At 57.3% G+C, this 17,894-nt stretch overlaps 1 protein-coding gene across 10 annotated transcripts in view; it reads left to right on the top strand.

Annotated features, from left to right (window-relative positions):
• KLC4 (kinesin light chain 4) overlaps nt 1-14,072 on the top strand; it is a 48,370-nt gene extending 34,298 nt beyond the window's left edge. For 8 of the 10 annotated variants that reach the window (XM_084623108.1, XM_084623099.1, XM_084623106.1 and 5 more), the window contains exons 14-16: nt 11,455-11,579; nt 12,123-12,171; nt 13,122-14,072. In XM_084623108.1, the coding sequence (XP_084479234.1) occupies nt 11,455-11,579; nt 12,123-12,171; nt 13,122-13,211 (264 nt within the window). In that variant the 3' untranslated portion in view covers nt 13,212-14,072. Of the gene's footprint in view, nt 1-84; nt 2,623-11,454; nt 11,580-12,122; nt 12,172-13,121 lie in introns of those variants that run through there. The other 2 variants (XM_084623100.1, XM_084623109.1) reach the window with 1 other exon arrangement.
• The last annotated feature ends 3,822 nt before the right edge of the window (nt 14,073-17,894 follow it).

Below are 17,894 nucleotides of genomic sequence, written 5' to 3'. Positions count from 1 at the left end.
GCACAGCCCCTGCCTACCCTCCAGGGTTACCTCCATCCTCACTATGGCCTTGTAAATGATGTCTTTCTCCTCTCTGTGCACTAGGCTTAAATGCCTCCTGAGACTCCCTCTTTCCCTTCCACTACAATCACCTGGATGTATGTGTTGTACCTTCCGACTTTTCCTCCGCACCATCCCTCCTTCCACCGCTCCTGCTTTCCTCGGCAAGGACTCCGCGCCAGTCCCCAGCCTACCTTCCCAGCGCGCGAGGGGCACCACAGCACCCACAGAGGAGCACCTGGCTGCAGGGGGCTCAGCCGCAGTAGTCTGTCAGCCAGCGAGAGAGCAGGAAGAATCTGCATGGAGCTGCCTGCTCCCTCTGGCCAGGGCAGGGCCACTGCAGGGATCCCTCTGGCCCCCGACCTCTGCTTCTGTCCTTGTGTCACTGGGGCCTGGCCTGCTGATGGAAAGTGTCCTCGCTTCCTGGGTGTGCACCACACGCCCAAAGGAGCTCGCCTTCCCCCCACGCACACTCCCCCATCTTCCCACAGACTGCTCTGTAACACACACACACCCCGAGCCTGCCAGGCTTCTCCCCTAGCTGCCAGGGCACAGGGAGGCTAGGGGGTACGGTTTGGGGCGTGCAGGCCTGGGCCACGTGGGGATCTGTGCTGGGCTGTGTGTGGGCACTTTGTTCCCTGTAGCCTTGTATCATGTTACAATGGGCCTGTGTCTGGCACCACTAGGCCGTGCTAGGCCAGAGACTGGGGCGAGCAAGGGTGGCTCTGCCCTGTGGGCTCTGAGGCCCTGCTCTGACTCACAGGATGGTAGCGCTGGGCTCTGGCTGGGGCGAGGACTGAAACAGGTGCCAAGGCTGAGGCGAGCAGAGGGCTGCCCAAAGCAAGGGGTCCTGCCCTGCAAGCAGGGGCTGTTGATCCAGACTCCCCGTCAGGGTTGGGGGCAGCATCGGAAGGGCCTGGGAGAGGCAGGGGCTGCGGGATGCAGACATGGGACAAGCACGGCTGCGTGTGGCTTGTTCGGTCCTGGCCTCTCTGCTGAGGCCGTAGGGCAGGGTGTCCAGCCTGGGCTCCCTTATGGCCCTGGGGTGACGGCGCTGAGAAACCGGTTCCAAGCCAGCCTGCATTTCCCCCGTAGCTCCGCTTGTGGGGGACGGGGAGTGGGGTGAAGCAGGGTGTGCTCTGCTGCTCCTTTAAGAGGAAGGGAGCAGGGAATGAAGGTGCAGAGGCTGGAGCCCTGTGTAGCCATAGTGGCAGGGGAAGGGAGCAGGCAGGCCGCAGCCGGAGCTCCCAGCAGAGTGGGACAGCAGGAGGCCCACACGGGATGGGAGCGCTCCACCTGCGGCAGGGTGAATTGCTTTGGGAGGAGCAGTAGGGAGGGCTGAGGGGATGCGGGGGGACGGAGGGAGAGAGGGGCTCAGTTCTGGGAGCTGGCTGTAGGGAGGTAAGGGGGTGGTGGGGGAGGAGACAGAGCAGGGCATGTTTCTGAGGCACAAGATGGGACTTGGACTGGGGAGTCCCCACTTCCTTCTCCCAGCCCAGCTCATACTCGGACAGCAGCTGAGCAGCCTCGACCCAGGCAGGCCTGAGGGACCTGGGCTGGGAGCTGCATTCAGACTCCCAGGTCACTGCCTTGTACTTAGGAGGAGGCTACGGGGAAGGGGGGGCCCTGATTGTGGCCCTGGAAAGGTTGGTTACCCCCCTGCTGCAGACAGAGGGGCTGATGCTGAAGAGGGGTCTGTCTGGGGGCGCCTGAGAAGTGTGCTGAGACCACAGCTCCCTTCAGACAGGGCTCCAAGCAGCCGGCAGCAGGACTGGCTCCCAGTCCAATGGCAGGGGCATAGAGAAGAGAGCTAGGTCGCAGAGGCCATGGGAGCTGGCAGGGCTGCAGCACTCTAGAAGGGGTCTCCTAGGACCCTCTGCACAAGGGGATGCAGTGTGGGGGGCTGCCTTGCCAGGGGGGCATTTGCCTGGTGCTCTGTGCAGTGTGTGTGTCGGGTCACTTGCCCCAGGGCTCGGTGGCCCAGGATGGGTTGCCTTGCAAGAGGGAATGTTAGCCCTGGCACTCTGCGCCCTAGTAGGGGTTGTGGGGCAGGGCTCTGTGTGGCCTGTGAGGAAGCCGACCCTTGCTGCTGGCAGCCCCTCTAGGCCCTGGCATCCAGTGCAGGGGTGGGGGGTGTCTTTACCTCAGGGAGCCAGAGCCCTGTTAATGCCAGATGCACAGCAGCTGCTGCCTTCCTGCCCTGAGTGCAGAGGAGCTCCTGCTGAGTGGTGCTGGGTGCCCAGCTCACTCCCTGGTAGCCCACAGGCCAGTGCCCACATGACCATGCTCCAGCCCGAAGCAAGGCCTGGGCCAGGACACTGTGAGGAAGCCTCTCCTTGGTGGCTGCTCCCAGTGCTTCCCCAGAGAGCCGTAAGCCAGCTCCTGCTCCTGCGTCTCTTCCAACCATGCTTTGGGCCCCTGCATGGCTGTACACTCCACGTGCCACCAAGTTATTCAGCGGCCTGCTTCTGGCACTGGGCGTGGGGAGCACCTCTGCCGCGGCACGTCTCTCTGACGTGAACTGGGGCTCCCCGTCGATGCTGTGAACTAACTTACCTCCGATTAAAGGCAGCCAGACCTGAACTGCTGCCCTGTGCTTCTTTCCATGCGACACAGGCCAGGCCCCCCAGCTCCGCCGGTACTTGGACCGACACTGGGTGAAGCAAGCCCACTCCTTCCTTGGGCCCGGGTGTGCTGCAGCTGCCCAGCCCTGGCCCACTCCAGCTTTCCCAACACATTTCCAGGAGGAGGGGAGTGTGTGGGGCCTGTATGTCTGTGTGGGGCAGGCGTCACAGCGTGGTAGGGGAGATGCACCTGAGCACGGCAATACTTAAATGCAAAGGGGAGTGAGTGAGCGAGCCCCTTGAACAGATGGGGGGGACGGGGGCTCAGACAGCCCATGGTCACGTTTCCCAAAGTGGGGCCCTCAGTAGGTGGCTCAGGGCAGGCTCTGGTTTCCAGAGGTGCTGAGCACTCCCATCAGTGGGAGCACCTCTGGGCAATTAGGCCTGGGCTACCTCAGGCTGGGCACCCCGAGTGAGGAGCCACTCTGGAAAGTGTTGCCCTAAAGGAGTTGTCCATGATCACACAAGGGAACAAACCCAAGCTCTCCTGACTCCTGGTCCTGGGGCCTAGCTGCGGCACTCGGCTGCCTCCCTCTGCCTGTGTCTGCAGCCACTGAGGTTCAGTGTTGGTTCCGAGTCACAGCCTGCTGCTGCTGCGGGCAGGCCACTCCCCAACGGACCGCAAGAGACCGCGCAGCAGGGCTGGGAATGAGCTCCCCCAGCAGATACACAACCGGGGGCAGCTCCCAGAGGCCGGAGGGGCTGAGCTCCAGCTTGGCCAAGCACTGACGCGGGGCTGATCAGAGCTACAAGCAGGAATGTTGTAGGGTGGTGGGGGGAGGCGGTGTGAGGGCACCTCAGTACTGACTGTGTGGGAACAGTGCCATTCACATGGCAATTGCCAGCTCAGGGTGGAGCCAGGGCCCACCTCCAATGAGAGCTAGAGCTGGCTGCCCCGCAGCAGGCTGGAAAAAACCCTCCAGCAGTAGCAGTGGGCTAACCAAAGGCCGTTTCCTCCTGACCCTATTAGCTGGAGGCTGGCTCATGCCCTGAGGCAGGCGGGTGTATCCCTGCCCAATCCTTTCTTTAACTCCCCACTGCTGTATCTCTGAATAGCTCAGTAGCCGGATAAATACCCAGTCCTTCACTGAATACTGCTAAGCATTTGGCCTCAACTGAAAAACTGGAGTGGGGGCAGAGAAGAGCCATAAATCGGATTTGAGGGCTGGTCTGCTGGAGAAAATGCCTCCCAGTGAGAGACTGACAGAGTTCAAGCTATTCAGTTTCTCCTGAAAGAGGCTAAGAGGGGACTTGACTGCGGCAGATTACCTTCGGGGGGGGAAATGCCAGGGGCTGAAGGGCTCTTTCATCTAGCCACGACAGGCAGAACGAGAACCAGTGGCTGGAAGCTGAGGCCCAACCAGTTCAAATCCGAAGTAAAGCCCAGATTTTTACCGGTGAGGGTGATTAGCCCTTGGAATAAACTCTCCAAGGCACTGGTGCATTCTCCATCTCCTGCTGTCTTGAAATCTAGAGGGGACGCTTTTCTGGAAGTCAAACACAAGTGACTGGGCTCAATACAGGGTTCACTGGATGAAATTCTCTGGCTTGTGTTGTACAGGAGGTCAGGCTACATAATCTAGTCTCTTCTGGCCTTAACACCAAGGAAGAATCATTGATCTCTTGTGGCAGTGAGTTCCACATGCCAAGTGTGTATTGTGTGAAAACCTCTTGCCTTTGCTCAGTTTTGAATTGCCACCTTTCAGTTTCATAACTGTCCCCTTGTTGTTGTGTTACGGGAGTGGATGAATAGCCGTGCCTGCCCTTCTCTTTGCCCTTCTGCACGTCGTGTCCCTTTGTCGTGTCCACTCTCGGCACTTGGATTAGGGTGGAGCCCCCCTCGGCCCTGCTGGAGAGGCTGTCTGTCCCATCCACACACAAAAATAACCCCCCTCTTCATACCATCGTCTCCTCCGTGCACGGAGATGCTGAAGCTCCCTCTGTGCATAGATCTGAAAGTTTTATTCCTAGCAATTTAAATGTACCTTCACTTCCTGCTGTCACTGTATCACTGTGTGCCAAGAACGGACTCCTCCCCAGCACTAGCTACAACTCTGTCTAAATGCCTTGCAACATCCTTTGCATAATAGGCAAGTTCCAGTCGTCAGATACTCTGCTCTCTGCATTCCTAGTGACTGAATCCCTCACGGGAACAGGAGATGAGTCAGAGTTTGGAAAGCAAAGGCAGAACAAGATCCAGTGGCTGGAAACTGAGGCAAATTCAGAGTGGAAGTAAGGTGGACATTTTCAACATTGAGGGTAATTACTCACTGGACCAGTTCACCAAGGGATGCAGTGGTTCCTTCATCACTAGGAGTCTTTCAGTTGAGACTGGATGTCTTTCTAAAAGCTCTGCTCTAGCCCAGCCAGAAGGCCGGGCTGGGTTCAGGTGTCACTGGGTGAGGTTCTGGGACCTGCGTTCTACTGGAGGTCAGGTGAGATGCTCACAACGCTCCCTTCTGGCTGTGTGTGTGTGTGGAGCGTGAGGAACGTGAGCTGCTTCTGTCTCTGCTAGAGCAGGGGCCCCAGCAAAGAATTTGTATCTCCAGCTCACCCATGTCCCCTCCCATCCCACCACTGGCTTCCCCAGGGGAATATCAGAGCAGCCACTCTGAGGTGGGCTTGCTCCACCCTCTTCCTAGCGGGCATCTCCTCAGCTCCAGCGGTCCAGCCTCCCTCACTGCAGGATGCTGGGTAACATCTCACAAAGGGGCTCAGCTAGGCTAGAGACAGGGCACTGCGGGGTTCGTGAGCCCCCCACACTCAGCTGCCTTGTGGGACTTTCTGGAAGGGACTTGTGGCACTTCCTAAGGAGGGAGACCCCTGTATACAGCAGGCCTCCATTTTACAAACCCTGACGCTTTGCTCCAAGGGTTTATCTGCCGCCCTGTTATTGTGAAGGGCCTTTGGAGGTCGGAGAACACTGGTCCTGCTCTCTCCCGTCTCTCTGGGCACCAGCCTGACTGAGCTCTCCTGTACAGCTTGGGGAGCCCAGCACGCAGAGCCCACGCTGGTTCCGTACGCAGAGCTAGCAAATACACCAGCGGCCGCTTCTCTCAGCTCCAGCCAGAGGGGCTGCCTGGCACCACAGCAAATAGGACGTTGGTAGCCAACCGTGGTTTTCCCTGCCACTGCCCCGTGGGAGGGCAGAGAGCCAACTGCTGGAGTGAGCGTTGGGGAAGATGGCAGGCTGCTAGATTGGCTGTTAGTGAAGTACTCAAATATCCTGTGGATGAGATAGACCACTGAAATCCTGGCCCTCCACTTAAGGAAAGATAACCTGGTCCCCCATCATCTGCCAGGACACCCACCCCAGGATGCCTGGGCCAAGGGCATGTGGGGGTTCATTTGCAGCCAGTGCAAACAGCCCATTGACCTCAGAGCCCAGGGACAGCATCTTGAGGCTAGAGCTGCTGAACTGGAGGAGCAGCAAGAGCTGAAACTATTCCAGAGGTGATGAAGGGCCGTTGCAGAGCGTGGCGGCCTTTCCCCATCCTCTTGGCCCTGCAGTCAGTCCCGTGGCGGGAGGGGATGTAGGTGCGATGGAGGGTATATCCTCTTAGATAGGACCCACCTTCCAGTAGAGACGGTGGAGGCTGATCAATCCTCATGGACCGAGAAGGTTGCTCCAGGGACTGGGATTGGAGCTAGGAGCTTCCATAGGGGATTTTGATCACTGCACATGGGGAGACTGGGAGAACTGTTGGGTGTTTTCCCTAGGTAGCATAGAGGGAGGGAGAGGTCCTGGAAGCTATATTTCAATCACTATGAAGAATGCCTGGACCAAGGGCCTCTGACAGAGCCTTCTTTGAAATGCTTTTCGCTCCACACACAGGGCTGGCTAGGTCGGGGGCTTCGGGTCAGGGCCAGGTTGAGGTCACACAGGGAAATGCTGTTATTATCGAACTGGCAGGCCCAGGAGTTAAGAATAGGCATACAGTCAAAAGTAATCCCACCCCACCCCTACAGTGAGAAGCAAAGGCCCAGCCTAGGGAAATTAGAATTCCTAGCCAGGCAAGAGGAGCTTGGAGGTGTGTTGGCTCAGGGTGGAATGATCAACATCCATGGACAAGTGTGAGCTGGGTAGGACCCACCTCTGCAGGGAGGGGGAGGAGTCGTGCCAGAACTGAAAGGTTCAGTGGACCCGAACGGGTGGCATTTCTGAGTGCCAGGGACCACGCAGCACAGCTGGTGTACAGACATACTCCACATCTGAAGAATACAGATCTACCGATAAGAGTTTGTTACCATCAGCCTCCTGGAAAGGGATTGGGAGTGTGCAGTACTGAGGGAGATCAAAGAGGCCACTCCATGTAATGCAACAATAATAATGGGAGACTTCCCACATAGCACCTGGTCAGATGGCATCACAGGACCGCGTTCAGAGAAGCAGTTCACTTCAGTGATTGCTTCTTGGGCCGGTAGCTCCAAAGCACGCCAGGGGAGAATCCCGAGTAGCCCACTGCAGTTGGCTCAAGAAGGGAGAGTAGATGAGCTCTGTTATAGCGACCAAAATGCCAGCAGGCAGCGGAGGACAGTCACCCAAACCTGGCACATTGACACTACCAGTAAGATGGGAATGTAAAGGACGAGGAAGCTGCTCAAAGAGGCAGTAGAGACAAAAATAAAGAAGCCCCAAGCCCCATAGATTTGGATTCTACTGAAGGAAGCAAAGGCGGTCTTGGAGGGCAGGTGTACTTCAGAACAGCAGAGGGAGAGCGAGAAGTCTGGCTACACGGCTGGTTTAAGGGGTTACTCAGGCCCAAGAGGCCCTTCAGAAAGGAGTGAAGTCAGTAGAAAGGAGCATTGGCTACATCAGACAAAACTTGAGGAACCAAGCTGGCTTAAGGTGGAATCTGACAAGCAAGTGCCCAAAAGTATTAAAAATAAACCTGGGGTATGTAAGCAGATCACAAGCAGGGATTCTGTGAGGGAAGTGGTGGGTCCGCTGGACCACCTGGAGTCAAAGGGAGCAAATACAGAAGAGGAGGAGGCTGCTGAGAAGCAAAAGGATTTCTTCGCCAAAGTATTCATGGCTGAGGCTGTTGTGGAAATTCCCACCTTGGAGCTGCTGTAGCAGGGATTGAGGGGTCAGAAGGAAAGATGCTGGATCATACTGATATTAAAGAGCAGTAAGCCTCTGGTATCAGGTGGTGCTGCCAAGAGCTGTAGAGGAGCTTGAGAATACAGTGGCTAGCCAAAACATGCAGGGTAGGGGCCCAGCTAACCCAGGGACCGTCCCTACCAGCGGCCAAGAATGGAGAGTCCGTGAAATCCTCTGGGGGTAACTTGTGCAGAGGAGTCTCCCTAAACCCAGGCCCTTAATGGCTGGATTACCACCACCCACTGAAATTAGGTACTGCACTGGAGGGCTGGAAGATAGGTACATTTTCTCATCACAAAGGCTACAGGAATGATCCTGCAAAGGACAGACCAGGGCCTGCACTTCAGGCTCAGCTGACTAGGTTGAAATTATAATTAAAAGTAGAATGAGCTAATTTCTCGATAAATGTTAGCTATGTGGGACTAACCAGCATGGCTTCTGCACAGAACGTTCATAGATTCCAAGGCCAGAAAGGACCATTGTGATGATCTAGTCTGTCCTGTATAGCACAGGCCATAAGACTTCCCCAAAATAATTCCTAGAGCAGAGCTTTCAGAAAAATGTCTGACCTTGATCTGAAAATTTCCAGTGATGGAGAATCCACCGCGATCCCGAGTAAATTGTTCTACTGGTTAATTACTCTCCCTGTTAAAAATTTACATCTTACTTCTGGTCTGAATTTGTCCAGCTTCAACTTTGAGCCATTGGATCATGTTTAGCTTTGTCAAGCCCAGAGAAAGAACTATGAGGGACCTCCTAGGGACCCAGTCAAGCTAGGAGAATGGGCTACATAGTGGTAACAATATTCAATGCTGACAAATCCAAGGTAATGCACTTGGAGAGAATCATCTGACCGACTCCTCCACCTGCCTGGGTTCTGAATTAACTGGAACCACCTGGGAAAGAGACCGGGGCAGCGTTGTCAGCCGTGGAGTGAAATTCTCTGAAATGCAGAGGAATGGAATGGCAAGTCATTCTATTGGCAGTACATAAATCCGTGGCGTGTGGTCATCTGTGGTGCTGCGTGCAGTGTGGGGGCACCCTGGTGAGAAAACCCTAGAGCAGAAATAGCAGGGATTTGGAGATGGGCATGAAAAATTATTAGAGGCCTGGAAAAACTTCTGCAAGTGGAGACTGCAAAGTGTGCCTGATTAGTGAGCGAGGGAATAGGACAGATTCTAGATCAGTGAAAGAGACAGGGACGATCTCGTGAGGCAGGGAGAAGTGAAAGTGGAAAGCAGCAATTGCCACCCTGATGAAAGGAAAAAACTGGTCTGCAAAGGAGTAACCTCCCATTCCTAGGGATGGGGCCATTCGGGTATAGGAGACAGGCTTGGAGTGGGACAGAAACCGTAGTGCTTCAGGAACTGACTCTGCCCCTGACTGCCCGGGCTGTGGGAAACATTCCTCTGCACAGGTTATCCCCTGATTGTCCTTTATGGGGTTTCATGGACTCACCTCTGAATTGGCTGCTCCTGGCTGGTGTGAGACACGGGACTCTGGGCCCATGCGCTGATCCGGCCCGGTACTTCCATTTTGAACAGCTCACTGTTCCCAGACCCTAGCACAGGGCAAATACATTCTTATTATGCCTGTCAAGCTCTTTGGAGCAGGGCCTTACCAAATGTTTCTTACCACATGTACAGAGCCTAGCACAGTGGCAGCTGGGGCATCTAGGTGCTGCCTTATACACGTAAGGTTTGTTTACTCTAGAGAGGAGATGGATTAGAGGGGACGTGGCAAAGGGACAAAAAGTATGAAGGGCACAGAAAAGGGTGGGCAGGTGGGTGTGGCTGTTCACCAGCTCCTGTAACACAACAACAAGGGGACAGTCATTGAAACTGAAAGGTGGCAAATTCACAGCTGAGCAAAGGCAAGACTCACACAAAACACAGTTGGTGTGTGGAACTCATTGCCACAAGACAGTGGTGACACTAGGAGCTTAGCAGGATTTGAAAAAGGATTGGACACTTAGCTGGCTTAGGATAACTAAGCTGGAGTCAAAATCATAAGGGTCCTTTACAATCCAAAAGCTTTGGAAGGGATCTAGACCCTGTTTAAGGGGGTCGGGTGGTCACACTGGCCTGGCCTGCTGTACAGTGTAGTCCCATGTCTGAGCAGACGTGAGCAGTGGTGTTGGCTGCCATGATGCTGAACTCAGTTTGTGCTGCTCTCCATTGGTCTCTGCACTGTGGTTAGCATGGGGACAACTCTCCTGCCTGTTCACAGCAGGGTGCGGACGGGGTACCGCTGTGTAGTGCAGGCCAAGCTTAGCCGATGTGGCCTTAATTTGCCCTCTGGGCAGGTTATCCTGTCACTGCCACTGGGGGCTTCTTGCCTCTCCCTCAGGAGCAGCTGGTTCTGGCCAGTGTGGCCCCAAGGTAGCTGAGCTGAGCCCCGTGGTGGCCCTCTCTCTGTTCTGCCCTCTCTCAATCCAAAACATCCATGGACGAGAGTTTCACAAAGAGCCAGGAGCTGCTAGAACCACTGGTCAGCAGGCTCCAAGAGGAGGAGCCCTGGCAAGTCTGCAGAGCACCCGGTGCTGCCACGTGTGCTAAACAGAGAGCAAACAAGCACTCCTTGCAGCAGCGGTGCCAGCGGGAGTGATCTGTAGCAGGGCAAAGCTGGAGGCAAGCACACCCACTACCCTGAGAGGGAAAGCCCTCCTTGGGGCAGGAGCTCCATGCTCCTCCTCTGAGCACTGAACGGGTCCCTCAGACCCAGCATCCTTAGCACCAGGCCCCTCGTCTCTTAGGAGCCATCCTTTAGCTAGCCCAGCCAGAGCCAGAGGCTTTCAGCACAGCAATCTCCTGCCACTCCAGCAGGTCCTGGGAGAGGGGGAAATGCCAGGGGAGGAGTCAGCCCAGGAGCAGGCGTGATCGAAGGGAAGAAGAGGAGGGAGAGGAGCAGGCATCCCAGCCCCCCTAGGATGAACTGTAAAGCTCCCTTCAGCATACACCAGCCCCAGCTCCGGCCAGCAGGCCCAGGGCACGGCTCCTGCCAGTGGGACCGGCCTGTGCCTGCACCAGGAGCTCACCGGGGGTCCTCGCTGCAAGCCGGGGTGAGGAAGCTGATCAGTCCCAGAGACCCCCTCTGGGGAAGTCTGTGGACTCTGCCTCCCCCTGCGTTTGATCCGCGAAGGGGTTCAGTCTCCACAGAGCGGTGTCCTCGTGTGGGGTGCTCGCTCCACACCATGTGGAGCAATCAGGGAGGGGCTCCCCTGCTAACTGCACCGGGATGGCCGGTCACCTGGAATTCCAGAGGCCGGGGGTCTCCCATGGGCACGTGAGCGAGTGTGGGAATCACGCCACCAGCATCCCACTAGCCTCCCGCCCCGGGAGAGGTCCTACTGCCAATGGCCGGCTAGAGGGGCACCAGGGTTAGTTGGTGATTGGTCTACCGTGTTGATTTCCCTGCGCTGAGTGACACTGGTTGGCATCAGTGCCCGTCTTGTCCGAGGCTTTCCCTGCTCAGTGCTGGCCGTGCTTGGCTCTGAGGGCGGAGTTTGTGGGGTGCCGATTCAGTGAGGCTCAGTTCTGTTTGTATGGTGATTTGCCATGTATTTAGATCTTAGTGAGCCTGGGGCATTTGCGCTGGGGTCCTGCTGCAGCCTTCCCTTGGCATGGAGTGCAGTCCCTGTGCTCGTCAGCCGTCTCACTGCCCCCTGCTGGTTGTCTCTCTCTGCAGGACGGCACTGGTGCCCTCCAACGCAGCAGCTCACTGGTGAAGCTTCGGGACGTGATCAGGAGGAGCAGTGAAATGCTAGTCAAGAAGCTGCAGGGGAACGCCCCCCTGGAGCCCAGGAACACGAAGTACGCATCTCCCAAGCGGCCTGCGTGCTCTCACACCCATTGCTGCCTCTCAGGGCAGCGGGAGGGCGCAGCCGGAAATGCAGACTTCATCTGCCAGGGGCTGCCCTTTCCTGAGGCTTTGCCTCTTTGGGAGCAGGGTCCCTGCACAGAGGGGTTTCTGCAGAGCCCTCTGGCCTGGGGCCCTGGTGTCAGCAGCATGGAGGCTGCTACCCGCATTCAGTCACACCAGAGTGACAGCAGGTGGAGCCCAGAGAAAACTGGGGGAGCAAGAGGCTCTCATCCAGCCTGTGTGCGGAGATGGGGACCCACCAAGCTCTAGGAGGGGCTGCAGGGATGGGCCTGGAGGTGGGGCTGGGGCTGGGGCTCTCTGGCCCCAGGGGAGGCAGGGGCTGCCACGGAAATAGCGTATGTCCAAGCTCCTTTCCTCCTGTCCCTGTGCTGTCAGGCGGAGAGGCCAGGCCCAAGGGTGGGAGGGAGGCTGCGCCCCACGGGCAGGGGCAGGGGCTGAGCTCGTGAACTCACCCTTTTTCTTTCTTTTTGTAGCTTGAAACGAGCAGCATCATTAAATTACCTGAATACATCCAGTGATGAGGTAAGAGCTCGGCAGCAAGCACTGCCCCCCGCCCCCCAGCTCAGAGCCCGCAGGGCATGGGAAAGCTGCCTGGTTACGCAGCGATGCACACGGGCCTGCTAGGGCTGCAAAGCTGCCTTTCGGAAATGAAATTCCACCCAGGCAGGATGAGGTGGGAACCCAATAGCCACCAGCAGTGCAGCATCAGGGACACCCCGGGCAAAGGCGAGACAAGGAGTAAGATGCTAATAAACCAGCACATGCCAGGGCAGCTTGGGCTCACCAACTGAGCAGGGCCAGGGCAGGGGACAATTCAGTGAGTGAATCCGACGCCGGGTTGGATTGTACGATTCCATGGATGGGAGGTTTGCTGCAGAACTGTTTGCCGGAGTCTGAGCGTTCATTAAAAACCAAGCCCGTGTTGTTGGAAGAAACCTTACACGTGGCAGAAGCGTGACCCCTGCGTGTGCCTGCCTGGGTCTGCTGGCAGCCTGAAAGAGTAGGTCGGAAAGGGCTGAACTGACTCATTACTGTTGATGGACTCGTGACTCTGGAGCCTAGCGATGCCAGTCACATGTCAACAGTAATGTATTCACTGATGATAACTTTAGCAACCCCCCGCCACTGGTTAATGTGCTAAATCCACACTGCCCCCGTCCCCTCTGAGCCTCTCCACAGGTGCCAAAGCCTCCAGCTTCCCCCAGCAGCTCCTGGGATGTTGTTGTTCATGGTCACTGTGAAGATGAGACGTGATGCCATTGAGATGGGGTTGGGGCATGAGCTAAGCTGACTGGTTACTGCTGCGGGTGTCTGGCTGGGGGAGCTCAGAGGACATGGCCCCTCGAGCTCAGCTCAGAGCAGGGCAGCCAGCGTGTTCCCCTGGGCAGGGCAGGGGACTGAGCGGAAGCTGTCCGGGCATGGGCCTGCATGCCGGGGATGCGGGATCCTGGACAGTGTGGTTTGTTTTTCAGGATTCCCCGGGCCTCCTGGCAGAGAGCAGAGGCTTCAGTGTCAGCAGCGTGGATCTGTCCTCTCACAGCTCCCTGCTCACCTCCAACTGACCCGCCTCCGGGCTCCTCTCTGCACCAACTCCTGGCTCCATCTCAGATGCTCCTGCTGCTTGACTGCACCCTGTGGCTCCGGCACCACCTCTAGGATCGCGCACTGCCTGACACTCCAGCTGCTCCAGGCTCCGAGCCCTGTCCTGCTCCTCCACCGCAGCCGGAGCTCCAGCCCCCCGTCTCAGACCCTGCCCCTGGAAGAGGTGTGCCCTTGCCGAGCCTCCCTCTGCCTGCTGCCTGCCTGGGCCTGGTACTTACCAGGGACTAGCGGCCTTGGCGACAGCACTTAGAGCTTTGGTTGCTCAGCGATGAGCTCCAGCAGCACTTACTTGTGGCTTTGGCTATCGGAGCTGAGGGGTGGAGACTCTCCACTCCCTGGGGCTGGTGCCAGCCCTTCCCCCAGGCAGGGGCTGTGTGTGTGCTCCTCTAAAGCAGACCTGCGGGCTCCTTCTGCAGTGAAGGGCTCACCCCGCCTCTGCACTGCCTTCTCCTTAGTTACCAGCTTCTCCTCGACCTCAGCACCACCCAGTGCCCAGGACTGGGGTTCTTCCGATTCAGCTCCCTGGGAACCAGAGAACGAGGCTGGAAGGGTCATGGCGACCTGGCGACCTTCCCGGGGAGTTCACCTATGTGATTCAGCCCAGGCTTCGAGGGCAGGGGCTGACCCCATTGGGAATGTGTCCCAATCCCTATGCCCCCATCCTAGGAGGCCAGTTCCTGTTCTGGCTGTGTTGCCTACGTCTGCCTTAGCATGGAGAGAGCCGTGCATGGGCACTGGGGGAGCTGGCAGGGTCATTGTTACCTGTGATTTATCTCTGATTGCGGTACTTTATTTTATGAAATAAAAAATCACCGAAGTGACTGTGGTGAGAGCCTCCAAGCCAGTGAGGAGGGAGGGCTGGCTGCACACCAACACATACAGACAGTGGCTCCAAGCTATAGAGCTCAGTGGCTGAACCAAAAAAAAAAGAGTTTGGGTCAAACAAAAATGTTTGGTTTTTGCGGGATTTTACCTTAAAAAAATAATAGAAGGGGAGTAAAATTTGAAACAAAAAGTTGTTTTGAATCAAAAAATCAAACATTTTGACTGTTTCTGAATTTTTGGATGAAAAATTCGGCGAATTGGACACGAATTTGTGAAATGGTTTGGTCGCTCCGAACATGCATTATTTGGTGAAAAAAGTTTTGTCTGAAAAATGTCGGCCCGCTCCACTCCTAACGCCCGGGCCTGCTAGCCACAAGCTCTCGTGTTTCGTCTGTGCCGAGCCCCAGGTGCTGGAGCCTGACCCCTGACTAGGCCTGCCTGCAGACTCAACCGTGCTGCCAAGGGGAGAGGGAAGACTAGGCCTGCCTGCAGATCCCTTGCGCTCAGCTGCTGTCTGTGTTAAACACATGGGGGTGAAATGCCTGATGGTCTCTCCAGCTTTCCATCCTGAACTGCCCAGGTGCAGGCTGTAGAGTTACAAAAGAAATTCAGCATGCAATACTGGATCCAACTGGGGGGGTCCATCTAGTCTAGTCGCCTGTCTCTGACGGTGGCAGTTGTGGAATACCCTGCCCCAGGGAAAGTTTCTTCCTAACCCTATTAGTTAGAGGTTGGCTTCTGCCATGAAGCATTAGGGTTTATAGTCCTTCCAAAACTCCAGTGGTTTTCGGTATTTATTATTATAACTCTGCATATTATTGTTATCCAATGAATGCCCGTGCCTTTAATGAGTGCTGCTAAATGGGATTTAATAACATCATGTGACAGTGAGTTCCACGGGCTAATTGTGCATTATGTGAAATTCCTCTTACCAGTTTTGAATTTGCTGTCTTTCAACATCGTTGTCACCTTGTTCTTGTGTTAAGAGAAAAGGTGGATAGAAGCTCCCTATCTCCCCTCTCTGTCTAGTCATTACTGTATGGATTTGGATCATGATCCCTCTTGTCTCTTCTCTAAAGTAAACAATCCCAGTCGTTTCAAGCTGTCTCCATATGCGAGCTTGCCCAGTCCTTGCCCTTTTCTCAACCCCTCTAGTTCTGTAATATCCGGTATGAAATGGAGTGCCCTGTGCCAGTGAAATGTCATAGTCATTTCTGATATGGCATCATGACACTCCAATTTATTCTCCAGCCCGCGCCTTCTGCAGCCAAACAGTGTTTGCTTATTTCAGCAGAGCTGCACATGGAGCAGAGGTCTCCACTGAGCGGCTCACAGTGATGCCTAGGTTTGTTTCCGGAACTGATGCAGTTAATTTAGAACCCAGTAACGTCTGAATAGTTCCAATTATTCCCTTCTGTGTTTATTATTTTGGATTTTTCAACACTGACTTTCATTTCCCATCCTGCTGCCCATTCTCCTCGCTGGATTAGTTCCCTGTGATGCTCCTCACAGTCCTCTCTAGTTCTGACTAACCTCGCTGTGTTGCCAACTCCCCTGATTTTACTACAAGTCTTACGGTGGTTTTTACAAAGCTCTGACTCCTGGAATCATGGGCGTAGAGGAGCAGCTCAGCTTCCTTTGTTCAAAAGAGGGCTTGGCCCTTGTGGCTGTGGAAAAGCTTGACAACGTGACTGAACGGCTCAAACCTAAAGCTTGAATGTGACCTAAAGGCTCAGAGATCAGAAAGCAAATACAAAGAACCCACATTGGTTACTTGTTTCAAAATGTCATGACTTTTAAGCCGCTCTTGGGCCTGACTCATGAGTTTTGATCATTTGGGGCTGGTGACACTGTCTCAGCCACTCTCATGCTGACATCATTACCCTAATGAGCACCATTGCCATGCTCTAATAAACATGGCCAGGCCAGACTGCCACCAACCCCTTCCGGGGGAGGCTCTCCCCGGGACAGGAGGATGGGGGCGGGACAGGACGATGGGGGGCGGGACAATGGGATGGGGGGCAGGACAGGAGGATGGGGCGGGACAATGGGATGGGGAGGGACAGGAGGCTGGGGGCGGGACAGGAGGATGGGGGCGGGAGAATGGGATGGGGGGCGGGACAGGAGGATGGGGGGCGGGACAATGGGATGGGGCGGGACAGGACGATGGGGGGCGGGACAATGGGATGGGGGGCAGGACAGGAGGATGGGGCGGGACAGGAGGATGGGAGGCGGGACAATGGGATGGGGGGCGGGACAGGAGGATGGGGGGCGGGACAATGGGATGGGGGCAGGACAGAAGGATGGGGCGGGAGAATGGGATGGGGGGCGGGACAGGAGGATGGGGGGCGGGACAATGGGATGGGGCGGGACAGGAGGATGGGGGCGGGACAATGGGATGGGGGGCGGGACAATGGGATGGGGGCGGGACAGGAGGATGGGGGCGGGACAGGAGAATGGGGGGCGGGACAATGGGATGGGGGGCGGGACAATGGGATGGGGGGCGGGACAGGAGGATGGGGGCGGGACAATGGGATGGGGGCGGGACAGGAGGATGGGGGCGGGACAATGGGATGGGGGGCGGGACAGGAGGATGGGGGCGGGACAGGAGGATGGGGGCGGGACAATGGGATGGGGGGCGGGACAGGAGGATGGGGGCGGGACAATGGGATGGGGGCGGGACAATGGGATGGGGGCGGGACAGGAGGATGGGGGCGGGACAGGAGGATGGGGGCGGGACAATGGGATGGGGGCGGGAGAATGGGATGGGGGGCGGGACAGGAGGATGGGGGCGGGACAGGAGGATGGGGGGCGGGACAATGGGATGGGGGGCAGGACAGGAGGATGGGGCGGGACAATGGGATGGGGAGGGACAGGAGGCTGGGGGCGGGACAGGAGGATGGGGGCGGGAGAATGGGATGGGGGCGGGAGAATGGGATGGGGGGCGGGACAGGAGGATGGGGGCGGGACAGGACGATGGGGGGCGGGACAATGGGATGGGGGGCAGGACAGGAGGATGGGGCGGGACAATGGGATGGGGAGGGACAGGAGGCTGGGGGCGGGACAGGAGGATGGGGGCGGGAGAATGGGATGGGGGGCGGGACAGGAGGATGGGGGGCGGGACAATGGGATGGGGCGGGACAGGACGATGGGGGGCGGGACAATGGGATGGGGGGCAGGACAGGAGGATGGGGCGGGACAGGAGGATGGGAGGCGGGACAATGGGATGGGGGGCGGGACAGGAGGATGGGGGGCGGGACAATGGGATGGGGCGGGAGAATGGGATGGGGGGCGGGACAGGAGGATGGGGGGCGGGACAATGGGATGGGGCGGGACAGGAGGATGGGGGCGGGACAATGGGATGGGGGGCGGGACAGGAGGATGGGGGCGGGACAATGGGATGGGGGCGGGACAGGAGGATGGGGGCGGGACAGGAGAATGGGGGGCGGGACAGGAGAATGGGGGGCGGGACAATGGGATGGGGGGCGGGACAATGGGATGGGGGGCGGGACAGGAGGATGGGGGGCGGGACAATGGGATGGGGGCGGGACAGGAGGATGGGGGCGGGACAATGGGATGGGGGGCGGGACAATGGGATGGGGGCGGGACAGGAGGATGGGGGCGGGACAATGGGATGGGGGGCGGGACAGGAGGATGGGGGCGGGACAATGGGATGGGGGCGGGACAATGGGATGGGGGCGGGACAGGAGGATGGGGGCGGGACAATGGGATGGGGGCGGGAGAATGGGATGGGGGGCGGGACAGGAGGATGGGGGCGGGACAGGAGGATGGGGGGAGCGCCTCTCGGCTATGGCGCT

Source organism: Lepidochelys olivacea, assembly GCF_965140295.1.
Source record: "Lepidochelys olivacea isolate rLepOli2 genome assembly, chromosome: 3".
Lineage (NCBI taxonomy): Eukaryota > Metazoa > Chordata > Testudines > Cheloniidae > Lepidochelys > Lepidochelys olivacea.
Note: the sequence above shows the minus strand (reverse complement) of the source record. Positions and strands in the feature narration are given on the sequence as shown.